General features: G+C 36.6%; 1 protein-coding gene across 11 annotated transcripts in view; it reads left to right on the forward strand.

Annotated features, from left to right (window-relative positions):
* LOC131678825 (stress-activated protein kinase JNK) overlaps positions 1-18962 on the forward strand; it is a 324602-nt gene that overhangs the window by 254779 nt on the left and 50861 nt on the right. For all 11 annotated transcript variants that reach the window (XM_058959193.1, XM_058959187.1, XM_058959188.1 and 8 more), the window contains one exon: positions 1817-2063. Coding sequence is in view for 10 of the 11 variants with exons in the window: in XM_058959187.1 (XP_058815170.1) it covers positions 1951-2063 (113 nt within the window). In the remaining variant the exon portion in view is untranslated. The remainder of the gene's footprint in view (positions 1-1816; positions 2064-18962) is intronic.

The following is an 18962-nucleotide window of genomic DNA, read 5'->3' on the forward strand; positions in this document are numbered from 1 at the left end:
AAATAGTTTTGTTTTCTCAAACCCTCACAATTACATCGCACACATGAAACTTGCTTGAATATTAATAAAGATTAGCAGAGGATCTTATCACACAACTTAGAAATGGATAGAGAAATAGCAAGATAGATGTGAGTCGTGACAGTTGCCACGAACACGAACAGAGAGAGAGTGAGTGAGATAGAGATGGGGGGGCATGTGAGGAATGGCAAATGATGGTTCATGCCGAGACCTTATTTTTATAGGTATATTATGCGATATATTGATTCCTTACATCCTTATTATAAATAATGTAAGTAGTATTTTTTGCGCCTTAACCAATAAAACCTAAATCTTACAAAGAGCTAAATTTTCGCTAAAGTTTTGGGATTCAAATACAGTTTCTTTCGGTGATGCCACGAGTATAATTATATGAGAAATCTTCTATCTCACTACTAGGTGAATAGCTCAAAAATTTAAGTATATCGATGATCAAATTCCTAAAACAAATAGATACTCTAAAGTTTGAGATAGAGTAGGTTTCTCGATAAATTAAAGTATAGGTGGGAAAATCAATATGTTGCTCTGTTGTCCCCTAACACGACATTTTCACCTCTCAGGATGAATAGACAACCTGAAAACAACGAACCTATAACATTAACGTTGTATTAGGACTTTTAAAATATACAATTAAGTACATAGTAGAATAACATAGCACTGGAATTTGCATGATTTAAAATTTGATAACTGGGAAAAGTCGTGGGGTGTCGGGCTTACCCATGGTGTCGGACTTGCCCCGGTTCCCCTAGTAGGATAACATAGCACTGAAATGTGTCAATATCATCATTTTCCAAGCCATCTTGTTATGTCCATTTGAATAGTCGTCTTAAATCTAAAATATCCCGCAAACCAGAAGCATATATCTTGAACTACTTTTAAATCCACTAAAAACAACTTTCATTTCAAGAATACTGTATAAATTGTAAAACATATTGCGATGTGAAAAGAGTTCCAAGAACTATTTCAGAAATTTTATTTATTTGATGTATCACTTTCGACAGATTCCCCTCTGGAACCAATGTGAGAAGCTTTCGTAAATTGTGATTCTAACACACTTATTTTATAGCACACATCACGCGTCTCTATAAGCTGTTTCTTCTTTTGCCTCAATTATGTACGCCCTAATAAACCAATTAAATTGGTGCCACAGAAGCGTTCAGTCACAAAATAGCTCGCACCCACAAACATCACAAGCAAAAGGAAAGCGACTCACATCAAAAGCGGGACAATTTCTGACGACTACTACTTATAAATAACATATAAAAATGTATCCCAGAAGACACGTTTTCTATGAATATCATATCAGCAACAACAAGGCTTGCCATGGTTGACATCTCGTGTGCGACTTTCCTGTGAACGGTACCTCACACATAAAGCTCTCATATGAATCTTCCATATTTTATTTCTGGAAGCAGAGTTTATTGCTTGACATCCCATCGAATTTCGAGTGTAGCATCATTTTAATTAGAATCATAGCATTCATCATTTTTCAATGACTTTGACATTTCCGAGGAAATTATCTCTCAGCATGCTACGGTCAATGCGTACTGCAAACTACCTAAAAATCTCAACAAACGCCATAAAACAAACTCGTTACCTAACCGGTGAAACAATCCCGGAAAGTTATAGCTCCTTATCACGGACGTGTATCGCTCTCGACTTGCAGGCGTCCAATCGTGGCTAATTAGCACCTTATCAAGCAATTTCGCCAAGCTGTATTCGCCTCGGAAAAGTTTCCCGGAACATAAACATTGTTTTTTATCCCTCTTTTCCTTTGCAGACAATAACAGCAGCAACAGTAGTAACAGCAAAAACAACAATACCAATAGCAGCAGCAGCATCGGCAGCGGCAGTGGCAATAACAGCAACAATTAAAGGACGAACGAACGGGTAACCGAATCTGGTGGCTGCAACATGAGCTCACGTCACGCCTTCTACACCGTAGAGGTGGGTGACACCAAGTTTACTATTCTGAAGCGATACCAGAACCTGAAACCGATCGGATCCGGTGCTCAAGGCATTGTTTGGTAAGTTTTACTGCTATGTTGATTGCATACGTAGTGTATACCTACATATAGCGTTGCGAGAGAGCTAAGTGGTGCAAATGAACTGAAGTTCGATCGAGAAAACCGACCCACTTAGCGATTAGCTGGTTGAACTTTTCTGCTGATGTAGGTCCTTGTGGTTTTACCAAGTAATGCCGATGTTTACGTTTCGAACCAACTGAAAACCAGCTCAAAAAACCGAGGGACTGGGAAACGACGCTATTACGATTTGAAAGTGATTTCTTCGAAATTCAATTTCTGTTTCAACTCTGAATTTATTTTCTTGCAAAAAAATGAACTATGATAAAAACAAACCAATCATCCATTCGCTTGGCCGAATTGGTCATTAGGCTAAATTCCATTGAATTCCATGGTAAATAGAGAAAAACAGTAAAGAATACGCAGATTTAATGTGGCTACTTTTCGGTTTAAAGATAATCCGTTAAGTATTCTAAAGATTTTTAAAGAACTGACGAAGAAATATTCATCCGTGACAGATATCTCGGAAGTTTGCCCAGATAAGCTTAAAATTATAATATTCTAAATAAAACAAACAAATGACGTTATTGGCGACAAGGGACTTTCACGTCTATATGCCCGCTCACAAAGTTGAGATCGACAGCGTACCCACCAATTCGTGTTTATCATGCGTGGAATCATAAGGTTGGCTGTTTTAAGGGCTCCTTTCTGCAGTGAGCAAACATTTTGAATGGTAAACACACTAGAAAAGACAAAATAATGTGTCTCCTCAAACTCGTGGCGGGTTATCTTCGGCGGGAGTGCTATGCGCTTAATTACGCCTGCTTGGACAAGGATTATCTGCCTGTTCGGCTGTGTGCGCAAATATTCCGTTGTAGCAATAAGGCCCGTTGTGTAAAGAACGCAGATAATCATTAAGAAATCACTTGAATTGGGAATGCTGAAAAGTATGCCCGAAGAATCTGGAGCGGTTGATTAAAAGCACTCCTTTGCAAAAATGCTAAAGGGAGCTACGCCATTAACCACGACAAATCACTATGCTCTATTGGCTCAGGAAGAAGGTCGGGTCTCTCTTACTGGTCCTAAAAACTATAGGCAGATGGGATCCTTTGTAAAGGCCAACATTTTTTTTGAGGCTCCACCAAATATAACAGCTCGAAGAAGCGTTGACACAAAGCCGAATCAAACAACCTCAGTCCTGGATTGGCAGGGACGAATCCAGGCCTGAGAATCGTCAGTACTTTATAGCAGGAAACACCGTTCGTATTTATTTATAAATCTTAAGCCCATCAAATATTTATAATTGTATATTTATTAAACAATATAAGGATTCAAGGGGTTTACGAAGAAATACCGACTGTTTGACACCTATCAACCATGTTGTTGTCTGACCTTGCTCCCGCTCCTGCAGATATTACTAAAGGATGTACCCTAACGATGAGCAAGTGAGATAAATACAAAAATCGCAAGTTTAGTGTGACGGTGGTGGTGGACTTGAACTTGTGCGACTAGCCCTGGCCAGGCCCGACGAGAGGGGGGGTCAGGGGGGGCAACTACCCTGGGGCCCGGGTCTGGTTTGGGGGCCCGCATTTTTAACTGAATTTAATTTATTTTAATTTAATTGTTGAAGTTTATTGTTTCTGTTGGCACTGCAAATATACCATAATCAACTACGTTCCAATCGTTCCAGTGGTTTTTTGAAGTACGTGAACGTAACCGTATTAGATTCATTTAACAGTGCAATTGAACCATTCTTGTTTCATTTATCGCAAGTGTTTTTAAAAGTGTTCGTAAAAAAAGGTTGAATACGCACAGTACAGTATGAAGTTGTATACAATTTAACATATTCGTAGCTAACTGTTACTGATTAAAGTTGGGTATTTTCGGAATGGGATTGACGAGTAGATGACGAAAATCAATGTATGAAGCCATTTTGAAAACTAATATGGCGAATTCCAGTTAAGATAGGGTAACCAACTAATTTTGGACCCCTAGAGAAAGTGAAATCACGTGAACGTCAAAAAATATTTGCTTGCCTATGTTTTTAAATGCAATACATGCACGAGTCTGCTCCAAAATTACTTCTTGAAAGAAAACTGTCAATGGATGTTTTATACATTGACATAAACTCGAAAATGACATTTCTTCACAGCATGAATTTTTCACATTTCGGACCCTTCCACACTAATTTGGACAGTGTTCCAAGCATACTTTGGACACACTGAATGTGACTGAATATATTTTGGAAACAGTGAAGTTTTTTCTACTAAACTGACCTACTGACTCGTTCTCTTTGCAGTATATTTAATGCATGAAAGAAGAACATAAGCAAATCTGTGACTGCCAATCAAAAATGGTACATTAATCTTTATATGGAAGGCTGACTGCATGAAGTATTTTTTTAGTTCTATCATTTTGAGAAATAGAAAAACTTTCGGTACAATTAGGTTACTGCAAACTTAACAAAGCAGCAATAAATGTTATACAATAGAGTTAACAATAATATATTTCGTGTAACAATTCATCTGTAGCAGTATTATGGAGTAACATCCTCAAGTGAATGATAAATCAAGGTTCAAAGTTCGTCTGGAATCTTCTTGTACAATATATTATTATTTTTAATTCATTTGTTTACGAGGTGGTTTCTTGTTATTCTTTCTAAGCTCAGTTTTTCTTTGTTTCTCTTCCTTTACTTTCCCTTTTTCTTCAGTTTTCGCCTTGTGGTATTCAACTGTTCGGCGCAATGTTAAAACAGCAGGACTACGTCGCTTGAATCGTGATGTTCCTGTTCGTGCGAGTGTTTCAGGCGATTCTAGGAATTTAGCAAGCACACTCTTATTATCATTATTTAGCTGTAATATGTCTCTTAGATTTGTCAACCTATAGCTCGTCGAATTCAACAAATTCGAACTACAATTTTTCTTCAACATGGATTTCAGAAGTCCCCTCTTTGGTCATATTATAGTCTTCAATGAAATGTTCCTCAATCGTTTGATTTTCGACATCCTTTGGTTTGAACATTTCTAAATAATTTGACCAAAAAGAGCAGGCGACCTACCGTTACGAAATTTTTCACTTTGATTATTCTAACTCGATAAACAAATAGCTATCAAGAAAGAAAATCGAGAAGCGTCCAAAATAAGTTGATATAATTTTTTTAAGACATATTGTGGACACCATTTATTTAAGATGTTTTAGATAAAACATTGCGAAAAAACCTTTTCAAACACGTAACATGAATAATACCAAATCAGACAAACTAATTAAATCGATAAAAAATATTATAATTGTACATTTAAATCCAATTTGAAAATGAATCATTTCCACCGGTTCCTCTTGGTTATCGTTGAAACATGAAACGTTTTCGGTGATACTTTTGAAAACTGTGGATTCTGTTAATTTTAAACAATTAGAGATGAACTAATGATATTGAAACTTAATAGACAACCCAAGGAATGTAATTGCTGCATCAAACCAAACAAATGCAGAGAAACTTGGCAGTGTAGGAGGCAAATACATTAACAGGGTCCAAAATATGTAGGGGTACAAATTAGGTTGGTTACCCTATCTGTATAACCTAAAATATTGACATTTTCGAAATAAAATAATCATAGCATAGACATAGATATAGTGATTTGGGATGCGGATGATATGATTATAGAAAACTTTTCTCAACCAGAAGGAACTATCTTGGCCTCCAAAAGGGCATCGCTCATTTATTCGTCAAACCCGCTTGAAAATACCTCATAGTTTATACAGAAATTGTTCGGAATAGCTCCAAGCTACCATTTCTATCATCTACTCGTCAAGCCCGTTTCAAAAATTCCCAAATTATTAGGGTTATCGAGATTATTGTTCAATCGGAAGTCTCCATCCTGGATTTCAAAAATGTACCAAATATCTATTTTCATCATATACTTGTCAAGCCCGTTTCGGAAATACCAATATTGTTGGGGCTATCGATAATGTCGCTCAACCAATGAATTTTAGTAAGAATGTAAAGCGAACTTTTTTTTGCGATCTAAATCCCAAAAAAACGAACACTTCCTTACGAACTAATTCAATTTACGAACCCTTGGCTTGGTTCGTAAATGGAGGTTCCAGTGTACACATTTGATGAAGAAAAATATGGAAATTTAACTAGATACTTATTCTACCCATTAGTATTCACCAAAAGTTGAAACTCTTTCTCTCGCAACTCTCTGCCTCAGTCTTTTTAACAGCAGACTTCGCTGTTGGATCCCAGTCATCGCCTTCGTAATGTTTTTTCTCTGAATGTTAGCGCAAGTGTATCAACTGATTCCAAAACCGATTTTACCATGTTCAGAAACCGATAAAGAAAATTCGTTCAGGTCATAGTGACAACTGCAATAGCTGAATCCAGTACCTCAAAATCAACAGTATGTACCAATAACAAGAAACAAGGCAGCATCAGTGGTGCGAAATTTCACATTTAGTTGCTTATTTCTGATAAATTTGCCGAAACAATATTCAGTTTTAACGCTTCTCTCATTCATTCACTTCCAAACCAACTGAAATTTTATGAAGAATCGAATGGTTGAGTGCAGAGAAAATATAAATCCATTCACCAACCAAAGCATTTATTTTTTATTATATGGACAGTTTGAAGGCAGAAGTTTTTTTACATTTTCGAGCATAACTGAACTGCGAGCTAGCATAGAAACAAGATTCAGTTTGCTCCTGAAACCGAACATATGCAAACATGAATGCGTTGTACCGAAAAATCGAAGGACAAGGGAAACAAACCAAACATTCGATTCATTGCGGCGGGCATGAATTGAATTTTGTTTCTCTTTCAAGCTCACGCAGGGATGTCAATTTCTCTAAGCTCTGATTCTGGGCAGCATTAACGATGGTGGCATTAACGTGTGTCAAGGGAGCATGAACGATGGCGATATGGACTGTATGGCAACGCCGCAAAAAAGGATTCCAATTGCAATGGCAAGTTGGACGTAAGCCATTCTGATGGCCAGCCACAAATATTACTTTATTAATTTTTATTTTTTCCATTTATTACATGTTTATAATGTTAAGCCAACGTATTGAATCGTGTCAAATAAACAATTTTCATAATAAAAAAGTTTAATTGAAACGGTTGCATCCGTATAATTTCTTTAATCGATATTGAAATAAGAAGTCATATATGGTAGGGCCCGTCAGTACTTCAAACCCTGGGGCCCGGCGCGGCTGTCGACGGCCCTGGCCCTGGCTACTACTCCGTTACCGATCTGGACCAGCTGAAGTTGCAAGGGGAATCAGTAGATAATTATGCTTGGGAGTAGCGAAACATCTTTCAATGTGCAGTTCCCAGTAATTCTAAAATGTTCATTGATCAATACCGGTGCCGGCCAGGTCCAAACATAGATCGCGGAAGGAAAGGGAAGGAATGTTAGTCCGATACTTGCTTTTGCTAAAGGCCGTATATACTACTGCGCACTCCACAAGTATCACGGGAGGAGGATATTTGTTAGTAAGTATAGGGGTGCAATTCTTCTTCATGTTCTAGTTATTTTCTATCAGCCTATTTTCGCTACGAAGCCAAAGACACCAAATAGGTGACTCCACTATCCGGACTAGATATCGACCCATCAACTCATGGACCGGGGACCAACGATTTTACTTCGCTTTCAAAGGAATACGTGATCACAGATTTTTTCACTGGGATTGAACCCATGGGATGGGTGGCGGTCACGCTTACCACTCAACTACCGGCGCCGTCTGATAACACTAAATAGTATCTTGCTCCGGACAAACCCAACCTAGTGTCCATGGGGCATCCGGCGATTACTGGATTTCTACTTCCATATCGCGAGCAGTGACATGAATGGGACTCACTTCTTCATTTCCTGCATCTTTTGAAACATTCTAATTTTTTGTATTATCAGGAATCAGAATAAATTGGCTCGATTAGCACGGTCCCCTTGTTATGCGGATTTTTGTGCCTTGCCGTGTAGTTTCCCCATTTTTCTAATAAGCAGGGAAAGGAGAATGATAACAGGTAGGCACATGGTAAATGCAAGCAAAATATAATCGCAATACAAAACAGTAAACAGCCCGAATTCTTCACTCCAGAAGGAATAATTAACCCTACTAATAAAGCCTATAGCTCTTTACCACACTGAGTTAGGAACATTGACATATCCTTGAGTACATACGTTCGTCTAGGTATGAAGAACTGGACCGTCTTAAGACCTGGGCACAATTAAGCTAAGGGGCCCCTATAATTGAACAGGTATAAACTGCTGTAGAGGAGGATGATCAAAAAAATAATCCCCAGAATCAGGGAGCCATTTCTACTCCTTGATATTTATTTTTCAAATTTAAACCAGATCATTCAACCTTGTGAAAGTATTAAAAACATTGTAGGATCCAAATTTTTCTGGAGAAAACACGATTTCAGATTTCCATCATTATAGGTGGCATTGTAAATGTCCAGATATCATCGAAAAACGGAAGATCATTCCTAAAAAGTTATTAACATTTCTGACCAATCTAACCGTTTGAACTGAGGTGAGCTACGTGCAGTGTAATGGACTTACCAGCTACGCTATGCCCACCCCGCAGGTTCGATTCCTGCTTGAGGACATATCTTTTCTCAGTGCGTCCAATAAAAGGTGAATTGTCACCGTTTCGGTCATTCTTTCTTTGTCTATTTTCCATTGGACGCGTTACTTGAAAAAAGAAAAGCAAAAACGCGACCCACGTCGAAAACAATGAATATACATTTAAAGCAATATTAAAATTTTCATGTTCAACAAATTAGTATCTCAAACACGGCGTCGGTAGTTAAGTGGCAAGTCTAGTGTTTAGATCGTAGAGTCGCCTTTCTGGTGTCGGTGATAGGCATTCACTGTAGAAAGAGACCGAAGGCAAAAAAATAAATAATAATAATTAGCTTTTTAATCCTTCGAAAATACAAATGTTCAGTACCTTCATTGTAACGTAAACAAATAAACATAACGAAACATCGAAATTACTCGAACCTATTGATATGAGCAGCACAATCCATTTCAATACCAGTCATGTAAAACAGTCGAAATAGGAACGCACGCTGCCGTAAGGCACAAATCCTCGAATTCCTAAGGGATCCGTTCCATTTCAGCCAATATATTTGGATTCCTGATTCTGATTCGTGCACTTCGTCGTGTCGCTTAATTTACCACTTGACCATAAACTGAGATTTTGAAATTAGCAAATCAAAACTGAATTTTAAAATTGAAATTATTTATGTCTGCAGCACAATAATTTTCTGCTTGTGTTAACCATATTTTAAAACAACATTCAAGAATTTTAATAAACGTATTTATTGGGGCAGAAATTGGGAACAATCGAAAATAATATACACACAATGTAAGTCACCGAATGCCCAAGATTCTTCAAATATCTTCAAGGGCACGCAAATTTGCTTAAACTTAACTTAAATCAGATTAAGGGTAAAAGTAGAGTCGATTTATGTAGATACTTTCAATCACACTATCACAAGGGCAGGGGTGTTTTGGGATTTTATGAACGTTTACCTTCATGACGGAATAAGATATTTTTGATTGGGCGGAGTCTCGTACAAAAATAACATAATTGGTTCTGTTCCAGAATACGACGTCGTTTTTGGAGGATTTAATGAAGATTTGTCCGTTCAAGATTCCTTATTTGATGAAGAATTGAAAATTTGCCTCATCCATGGATCGCTTGCCAAACAAGGATGTTGTACCAAATTTCGACATCTTCTTCCACTTTCTGTACAGCTTTCTTGTGCCATTTTGCCATCTTCTTGGTTGGTTAATTGAAACTTGAATCGAAATGTTGGATTGACGTTTGAATTGGTTCAATTTATCCTGGTTATGCAGTGCCTCGTTTCCTACCGCTACCATCACTCCGCACGACTGTCTTATGCTCTTCAAACGTCACATGGGATAAGATGCGATGTGCGATTCCGAGTTGCTACTGATCTATTGTTACCTACACGCTAAAGAGTTATAAATAACTTAGTGCTACCATTTTTTGGAACATGGCCTTCAGAATGATTCTATATTCATCCTAAGTTGGGGGACCTAAAACCCCGGGGTCCCTGGAGCTGGTACAGCGTGCCCATGCGTAAAGACGGTACTGATGAAGAACCAAAAAGAATATATGATGAAAGATCGGAAGACAAAAGGTCGAAGAGACAAACGGTCGAGAGAGAAATGGTCGAAAATACAAAAGGTCAAAGGATAAAAGGTCAAATGGTCGAAAGTACAAAAAAGCGCAAAAGGTCGAAAGGACAAAAAATCGAATAACAAAAGGTAGAAGCACAAAATATCGAATGAACAAAAGGTCAAAAATACAAAAGATCAAAAGGACAAAAGGTCGAAAGACAAAAGGTCCAAAGAGAAAAAGTTCAAAGACAAAATGTCGAAAGACAAAGGTCAGATAAATTTAAAGTCGAAACCAAAATTTTAATCTTTAATTTTTTTTGAAAAATATGAACGGTATATTACTTACTAAAAATCAAATATTGTTAATATATTCCTAGATAAAACTTTAAAGGATTGGCAATGTTCAAACAAAGGTGAATTTGTATTTTTGAAAATATCATTTAAGCATAGATGAATAATTAATAATATATTTAGGATTTTTATTCTATATATTATACTATCGTTATACGCTTAATTGTCCCATGTTCTATGGGATTCCCTATATACATGGGATAAGTATGCGTAGAACGGCAGTATAGTGAAACAAAAAAAATGCTTAGCAATATTATATCTAGAATTGAAAATGTCGCATACCAATCCTAGTTAGCACATTACTTTTAAAGCAGCACAGTATTTTTTGTAATGAAATAAATAAATAAATGAATGGATAGAAATATATTTAAATATATAAATAAACAAAAAAATAAAAAAATCTACATTTAATGTGGCTACGCCACATCGCTTTACTTCAAGTGCTGCCCGACGTCGCACAGTGGCCGGAGGCTGGCCAAAACCTCAAAAATTTATTTTTGAAATATTGATATTTTATATTTTTCCTAAATTTCCAATGTATTGAATGATATATATTCCAAATTTTATGATCATTGGATAAGAACACGATTTTTAACACGAGTTTAAACGTACCAAAGTCCGGATTTTTTAATGGTTTTCATTTCCGAAACCACCATTGCTCTGTTCACTTCAAATGCATGTTGCTCTTTTCATTTTGGTCCGATTTTAGCACAATTAGTTTCATTGTGTAGAGGAACGAAAGAACTTCGTTAATAAGTAAAATATATTTGGTAAATTTGCTTGGAACTATGACTTTTTTGTTTAAATATGTTTAAGGTGGTCAGATCCAAAATACTTTTTTCACTAATGTATTCTGTACAAATTTCGGAATCATTTCGGAACGGTCACATAGTATACATTCTATGTGAAATTACCTCTACTTTTCGAATATCATGGTCTCGTTCTGCGCCTAGGTGCGCAAAAAGGTTTAAGGCGATTTTGAAGCTTTGTTGCTGATATGGAGACGCATGGTGTTTTGTGTAAAATAGTTAGACAATCTACAGTAAACCAACACATTATACAATGGATTTAAAGTAGTGTTCTTCATTGTTTATGAGATTGCTGACATTGGTGAACAGAAACGGAAAATCTATCACGATAACGGGATCATAGTTATAAGAAAGGTTCAATGACACTGTATGGATAAATGCATTTAATATTTTACGACTTTTGACATCAAAAATGAGCTCAGCACCTCAAAATTAGCTCAAATTGTGATTTTCAGCCAAATTAGGTAACATTTGAGGTTTTGTCCGACTTTTGTTTGAAGAGCCGCCACTGTGCGTCGCTCCGCTCAGTCCGACCTAAACTAATTTATACCCCAATGAACAGTGGAAGAAATCCAACCAAAAAGGCAATTAATTGGAAGCCGCTGAAAAAGTATCACAATATACACACCATACCCACATACTTATAATTATACGCTTCTGAATTAGGCCTCTGATTTGTTAAAAACCGGTAATGTTCCGGATCTTCAAAGCCCCATATCTCCGGTCACAAGTGCTAGCAGTGAACAAATTTGATTGCATCTTGATCGCTAGAGTTTTCCGCAGCTTTAAGGATATAATTTTTTGTACTTTTACAGCGGCTTCTTCATTAGACCTAAGATTTGATGAAAACCGGTAATGTTCCGGATTTTCAAAGCCCCATATCTCCGGTCACAAGTGCGTGCGGTGAACAAATTTGATTGCATTTTGATCGCTGGAGTTTTCCACAACTTTAAGGGTATAATTATTTGTACTTTTACAGCGGCTTCCGAATTAGGCCTCAGATTTGAAGAAAACCGGTAATATTCCGGATCTTTAAAGCCCCATATCTCCGGTCACAGTTGCGTGCGGTGAACATTGCATTTTATTACTTAAAAAATTCCGCAACTTTTGGTGTGTATATTGTGATGCTTTTTCAGCGGCTTCCAATTGATTGCCTTTTTGGTTGGATTTCTTCCACTGCGCAATGGTTGAGTAAGCCGAGCAAACGAGTATATCACAAGTTTGCTTGCAAGGGGCCGCCGCTTCCGACTGTGGGTCGACGGCCACCTCGTCCGGTGGATCGTCAGCGGCTTGGCGTCGCTTCGGTTCTTTAACACTCGGATATGCGGTTATACCGCATTACGCTGGCTATACGGTCAACTTAAAACAGTTCCGTCTTAGCTTTATCGAACATATTTTATGTCTGGCACATTCGAAATAATAAATGGACTATTGGATATTTTCTGTATAATAGATTACTACAGGTGATCCAAATATTATGTGTTGTACCGTAAACCGTTGTTCGGTTTTGGGGTACAAAAACTTCAAAAAACCGAAATTTGACTTTACCTTATTTTACGAAGCTTCGTAAAGTGTCTATTTTTTATAAAGCAAATAAATCTCAGATTTGAGCAAAAGTAATAAATTACAAGCGAGTTTTTATTTTCCTTTAGATTGGGATATGCCAAATTTAGTTTTAAGAGATTGTTTATTTTAAATACATTTTTTGTAAAACTAGTTGGCAATTATTTTAAATTGTTTTAATCTAAAATTCACAACATTTTTTTATTGTTCAATATTCCAACGTGTTAAAATGAATGAAACTTTTTGTACATTGATAAAGCACTGAAATAAAATAATTTTAGCAGTTTTAAAGGTTTTCAGAATCTTTTATTCTAGTTGGACACAAATTATGCGAATTTTGATTACTCGAATTTTAAGTACATTGAAATACTTTGTATAATATCAATTAACATCTATTTAACAATGAGTACCTTTACAGAATTAGTTTAAGCAAACATTTGAATGAAAAATATTGACATCAATAACCTAATGTGGGTGAACATGCACGTTATCAAAGTCACCCCGGAACACGAAAACGGACTTCAACTTGAAATAATATTTAAAAAAAATTGCTCTAAGCGGGCAATTTTAGGTAAAACCATCCAATCTTTTTCTCCATGCATCAGTACATGGTTTAAAAATATTAAACTTGAAAAAAAATGTGTTGCGTCTAAAAATATGTAATGATTACTTCGAAAAGTGATCAATGTCACCCCGGTTTACGGTACCCTAAATCGCAACTCATCATTGAAAAAGGAATATAATTAGCAGATCAATCGTCATATAAAGAACAGCTCATGTTATAAAGAAGGAAAACACCAATAAAAATTAAAATTGCTGTTTTTTAATTTAAAATTGTTTATGGTGAAATTCAAGTTTATGGTAGAATTCATTGTTTACCATTAACATATAAGTTATAATAAGTATAACAAAGTGAATGTGAAAAATAGCTTAAGAATTTAAGCAGTTGATGTGATCTAATCTTCGAGGCTAGTGTTTTCAAGTGCTTTCGTGGCTTGGAACAGTTTCTCATCTTTTGCGGTTTGTTTCGTATTCTTTTTTGAGCCGGTTTTTCAGTAATGGCTTTATTCGGATTATTTTTAGATTGAAAAAATGCCAATGCGCATAATTGGTGCTTCGCCAAGAATGGCGTAGGTTTCAAAGTTGAGGAAATACTGCCCGAAGAAATTATAATACGAATAAGCTGCGGATGATGAATGACAGATAACCGACGACAACAAAGAAGTTATCAAAGATTTCCGATCTAAGTCAAAGGTGAAAACAGAGCAACACACAGTCACTAGTAGCCTGAGAAGGCAATAATAAAAGGGAATAGTCTACTCCTCTTTAACACAAGAGAGCAAAAAAGTAAAAGCAAAGCAAAAAAATACATGGTTCTTAATCAATTGCAATCAATTGAAAAACAACAGACAGTAGAAAAAAGTCTTGGTTGTCAGTTATGCTTCTAATCCAAAATCTATGTTAAGAAAAACTGCGATTACGTTTAATGCCTTTCAATATTGTATCATTTTGACGTTTTGTCCGTTTCCATGTTTTGTCAGTTTCGACCTTTTGTCTTACGAAATTTTGTCCCTAAACCTTCACAAAAATCGTACGAATAATACTCAGCGTGCTGAATAGTAGCCACATGAGAATTGAGTTTGCAATGTACAGTCAGCGCCTTGACTAGAATACTGCAACTGTGTTTGGAGAAATGCAGCAATTTCTTTGACATTTTCGGAATCACATCTGGCAGAAAAAGTTTGTTTTAACGCAAGTTTGCAAGCTTATTCGGCTGCAGCCCAAGAGCGAATCTTGTGCATTATCCAACTAAGAAACAGTGGTGAAAGCTGGTTCTGGACCAACGAAGGCAGTCGCAGCGTCTGCTCTAACAAATTCGTTCGACAAATTATTTCCTGTAACATCGGAATGACTGGGTACGCATAATAGGTAGACTTCATTTGGAATGCTGAGATCTTCAGTCCAATTGATTTTGGGGTCAAGAATTACATCAACGTACTTAACTTGATCTGCGACAATAATTTCAGAGTCAAAGTACTGCAACGTACGAGCTCCGGTTGTAATCCTTCGTTGCGTGAAAAGCAGCATTGATGTTGTGTTTGGATTAACTGATAGTCCGATATGAAGACACCATTGCTCAATAACACGTGAGGCTTGTTGCATCAAATCAAAAAGTGTCTAAATGCAAATACGATCATTATAAGACAACCCATCTGCAGGAAACCCAAGCTCATTAAGTTTTCTCGGCAAACCATCAGCAACAAGGTTCCATAGAAGTGCTCTCTACTTGTCTAAATGATGAGAACAGATGTCGGTTGCTAAGCATTGCTTGTGTCTAATTCGTGATATATAAGGGTACTCCATGACCTCATGCTGCTTTCAAAATGAATTCGAAAGTCACGTTGTAAGACTCTTCAATATCAAGAAAAACTCCTAAGCTTTGTTTATTTTTTGCAAAAAAACTTCTTTAACATTATAGACAGCTCAAGCAACATATTTTGTACTGAATTTTTTTTAACTACTAATAATAAAACCAAATCACGTGTAATAATCCAGCTGCGATGAACATATTCTTAACTGTTTCATGACCAAAAATGACCCAAGTCAAAGTCTATTGGTAACATGTCTTGATAATTTAGATCAAACGCGGTAGTTTGCAAATCAATTTTGCCACTTAGTTTCAAATTAAGTTCAATTATGTTTGGAAAATTTTCGGTGTTGCGTTGCGTTGCGTAAGCACGGTATACTTCGTAGATTGCAGACTGATGACTCTCATTTCCAGCCAGACTACTTGAGGAGCATTGTTTGGGAATAACAATTGATCCAGTCCAAGCGAGAATTTCGCCTGAGAACCACCATTGCTGGCCACGACCATCTTTACCGTAGCTTGGGATATGAGAAAGGAAATGTTGATGTGGTACTTACTTAACAGAAGGCCCCGACTCAGTGACACTCCCATAAGTATCACGGATTGGGTAGTGGGTGGGTTGTTAGTCAGGATTCACCACAAGCAAGCGATGCGACTGAGAATTTATTTTCGTGCATAAGAAGTTTGAATAGTTTATTGACTAGGATACGTAAATGTTTGCGATGCGAAGGTGTTTGACCTCTGAATAACCGTTTATCGAGAGTTTGTTTCATCCAAAACAACTTGAACTCCGGGAGTGTTGTCGACAATATAAAATGGACCATAAAATTTTGATTTAATTTAATTGATTTATTGGCCTAAAAGTGAGCCAATGAATATGACAATAAAACGTATGTTCTTCGTGCTGGTATGACTGCTGCGAATTGGTAGTTGGCTTCTGATTCTTCTCGAGAAACTATCAATTCCAATTTTTTTCACTCAGACAATACCATACGTATTCGTCACGCACATTAAATACCCAGTGGATTAGTTCCCTATTTGGTCAAATAAACACTAAACAAACAAATAAATTAGTTTTCTCAGTCCAAAGAGATGTCAGCTAGATTGGCATCAACCGGCGGATACGTGTTTCCTTGCAATGCCATCAAATCAAAGAACATTTAAAATTACATACGACACACTTATGTTTGGAAAATTTTCGGTGTTGGAATAATACGATGTTATGTTTCGCAAGATAATTCCAAAAGGAAGCAAATATTTTTCTCTTCTATCGCGTCTTGATTTACTGTGAATATTTCAATTTCACGTTGATATTTTCAATGCGCCCTCAAATCAAATCGGAAATGGATGATAATTAGATTGAGAGATGGAGCACTCCAGTCAAATGACGCAGTTTTCGATTGCGCCTACCAATATGCAATTCGAAAATGGTGCAAAAATTTATAAAAGCGTCATGGCCGCCTACTCGTTGTGGCTAATTCCTTGACAGAAGAAAAATAACGAATACAGATGCATCGATGACGCCTTCTCGTTGTTGTAAATTTGTTTTTATAAAGTGTCGGCAAGTATTTCACAAGTTTGCAAGTATTTTGTTCTTTATACGATACTTATTGCAAACAAACACTGACAGCTGCTATCCACTATAATATTGAATTACTTTTAACTAATAGTTATAAAACATAATTGGCTCAACCTACTATATATCATTTACATTCGGTATTTTTAATTCGAAAATAATTCCTTTAGTCAAAAAAATCACGTTTTAAGGTTTGATTAACAACAACACACTTGTTTGTGATCTACTAGCAATAAAGCATGGTCTGAAAATGCCTTTATACTTCTCTACAACTGACATTCAACCAAATAGGTAGGACATTTTTCTTAGACTTGAGCCAACCGAGTATTTGCCTCTGCCATTGCAAGCTCTTATACATTACTGTTTTAAACCTAGCAAGTTCGGTATTCCACCATGGAGTTCCCCTAGAAGCGCCCATAACTTAAAGCGGACCTTTTGGTATGCTGCTACTATGAATTAGTTGGTTTTATCCTCAACCTTATCCAAGTCGCTTGGAGATTCAACCGTTGGAAAACATCCATGAAATCCAGTCACCAAACCCTCTTCGTAGAGATACCAGTTAGTAGATTTTGCTACTATAATATGTGACAAGACAATTAAATGATCAAAGACGGTGTACTTATCAGACAACGACGTTCGAGCTCATTCGGTACGATCCAGCTTGCCAACTCATACGTAATATTGTCAGAGCATAGGGTTACATATAACACCTCTTCCCTGCCAGATCGTGAAAATGTTGGGACGAGAGGGAGAGGTCAGCATGGTCGACCGCCCTCGTGCCTGAACCCTATTTAGGGGCCCACATGTTATGCTGGAAAATTCCAGTATTCATACAAGAGCAATAAAAATAGTTGTTGTAATATCTGTGTATTAAAAGAATTCCTTTTCTTGATATTTTCCGTTCGTTAGAATTAAAGTTTTTAAGGGAATGGACTACTTTATAAGATTGAAAAAACGAGTTTTCATTGCATCAATCGATAGGAAAACTATCTAAAAATATACTATAACAAATTTAGACCCCTTTGAATACAAAATACAAAACTGAAGGCAATGGAGCACCAAACAGACATGTGAGTATATGGACGAACGTGGTGATGGGGAAAGCCACACGTTCGTCCAAACGATGTTTCTCCACTCTTCCTTTTTGAGATAATTCTGATTTACCGGGAATGATAACAATAAAGGTTATTGATCGATCTTGTCGGTATAAAACTCATCTCATCTGAACTAATCTTTCTATTAAATAGACATAAATTGTTTGTGGACGCTCAAAATACCAAGAGGGTCAAAAAATAAAATTATGGTATTCAAAATATTCAAAGTTAATAATTTAAAATGTTTTCATGCTTTTTTATTAATCCTGTCTTTTATCAAATATAAATTTAGGCAACTTTATACAGGTATTACAACTATTATTTCTACTGCTCTTGTTTGAAAACCGATTTTTTTCTCCAACCTCTTTCCATTTAAAGAAAGCCCTCGACAACCACGAAGTAGCTACGTATTGATGCTGATTGATAAACTGAAATAATACACTAAATAATAATTTATAATATTTAATCAGCCTAATCGACATAAGCCCATTTTTATCAATACCAACATATTCTGGTTTGTGGAGGGAAACTCTTATACCCACCGACAACGCCACCGATTTTTGGTTTAGGCGGTCCACTTTCAGAGTGCTATGACATTTTAATATGAGAAAGACACCAGGTGTATAATTTGCTGATATGTATTACATTACATCGAGCTACGGAAAGGTTCCTATAATAGCTCACTTTTGCTCTCTAAAACCAACTAGCAAATCATACTTTCATTCTAACAATATTCAGATAAATTTGGTCTAAAAGCATTCCGCCAAACAACATTCGACCTAACGGATTTTCTACCTAATGACCAGCCACTTGTACTCCGATACAAATGCACTTCACAACCGACACGCATATTCCAATCACGACCTGTGATTCTCATCTGTATTCGTGCCAGCACGATACCGCACATATCCGTTCCAAGAGTAATTAATTGCAAACAGAAGAGTAATTAAAGGGTTATTGCACTCGATTGGCCACCACCTAAATAACC

This window comes from Topomyia yanbarensis, chromosome 2, assembly GCF_030247195.1.
Source record: "Topomyia yanbarensis strain Yona2022 chromosome 2, ASM3024719v1, whole genome shotgun sequence".
Classification (NCBI taxonomy): domain Eukaryota; kingdom Metazoa; phylum Arthropoda; class Insecta; order Diptera; family Culicidae; genus Topomyia; species Topomyia yanbarensis.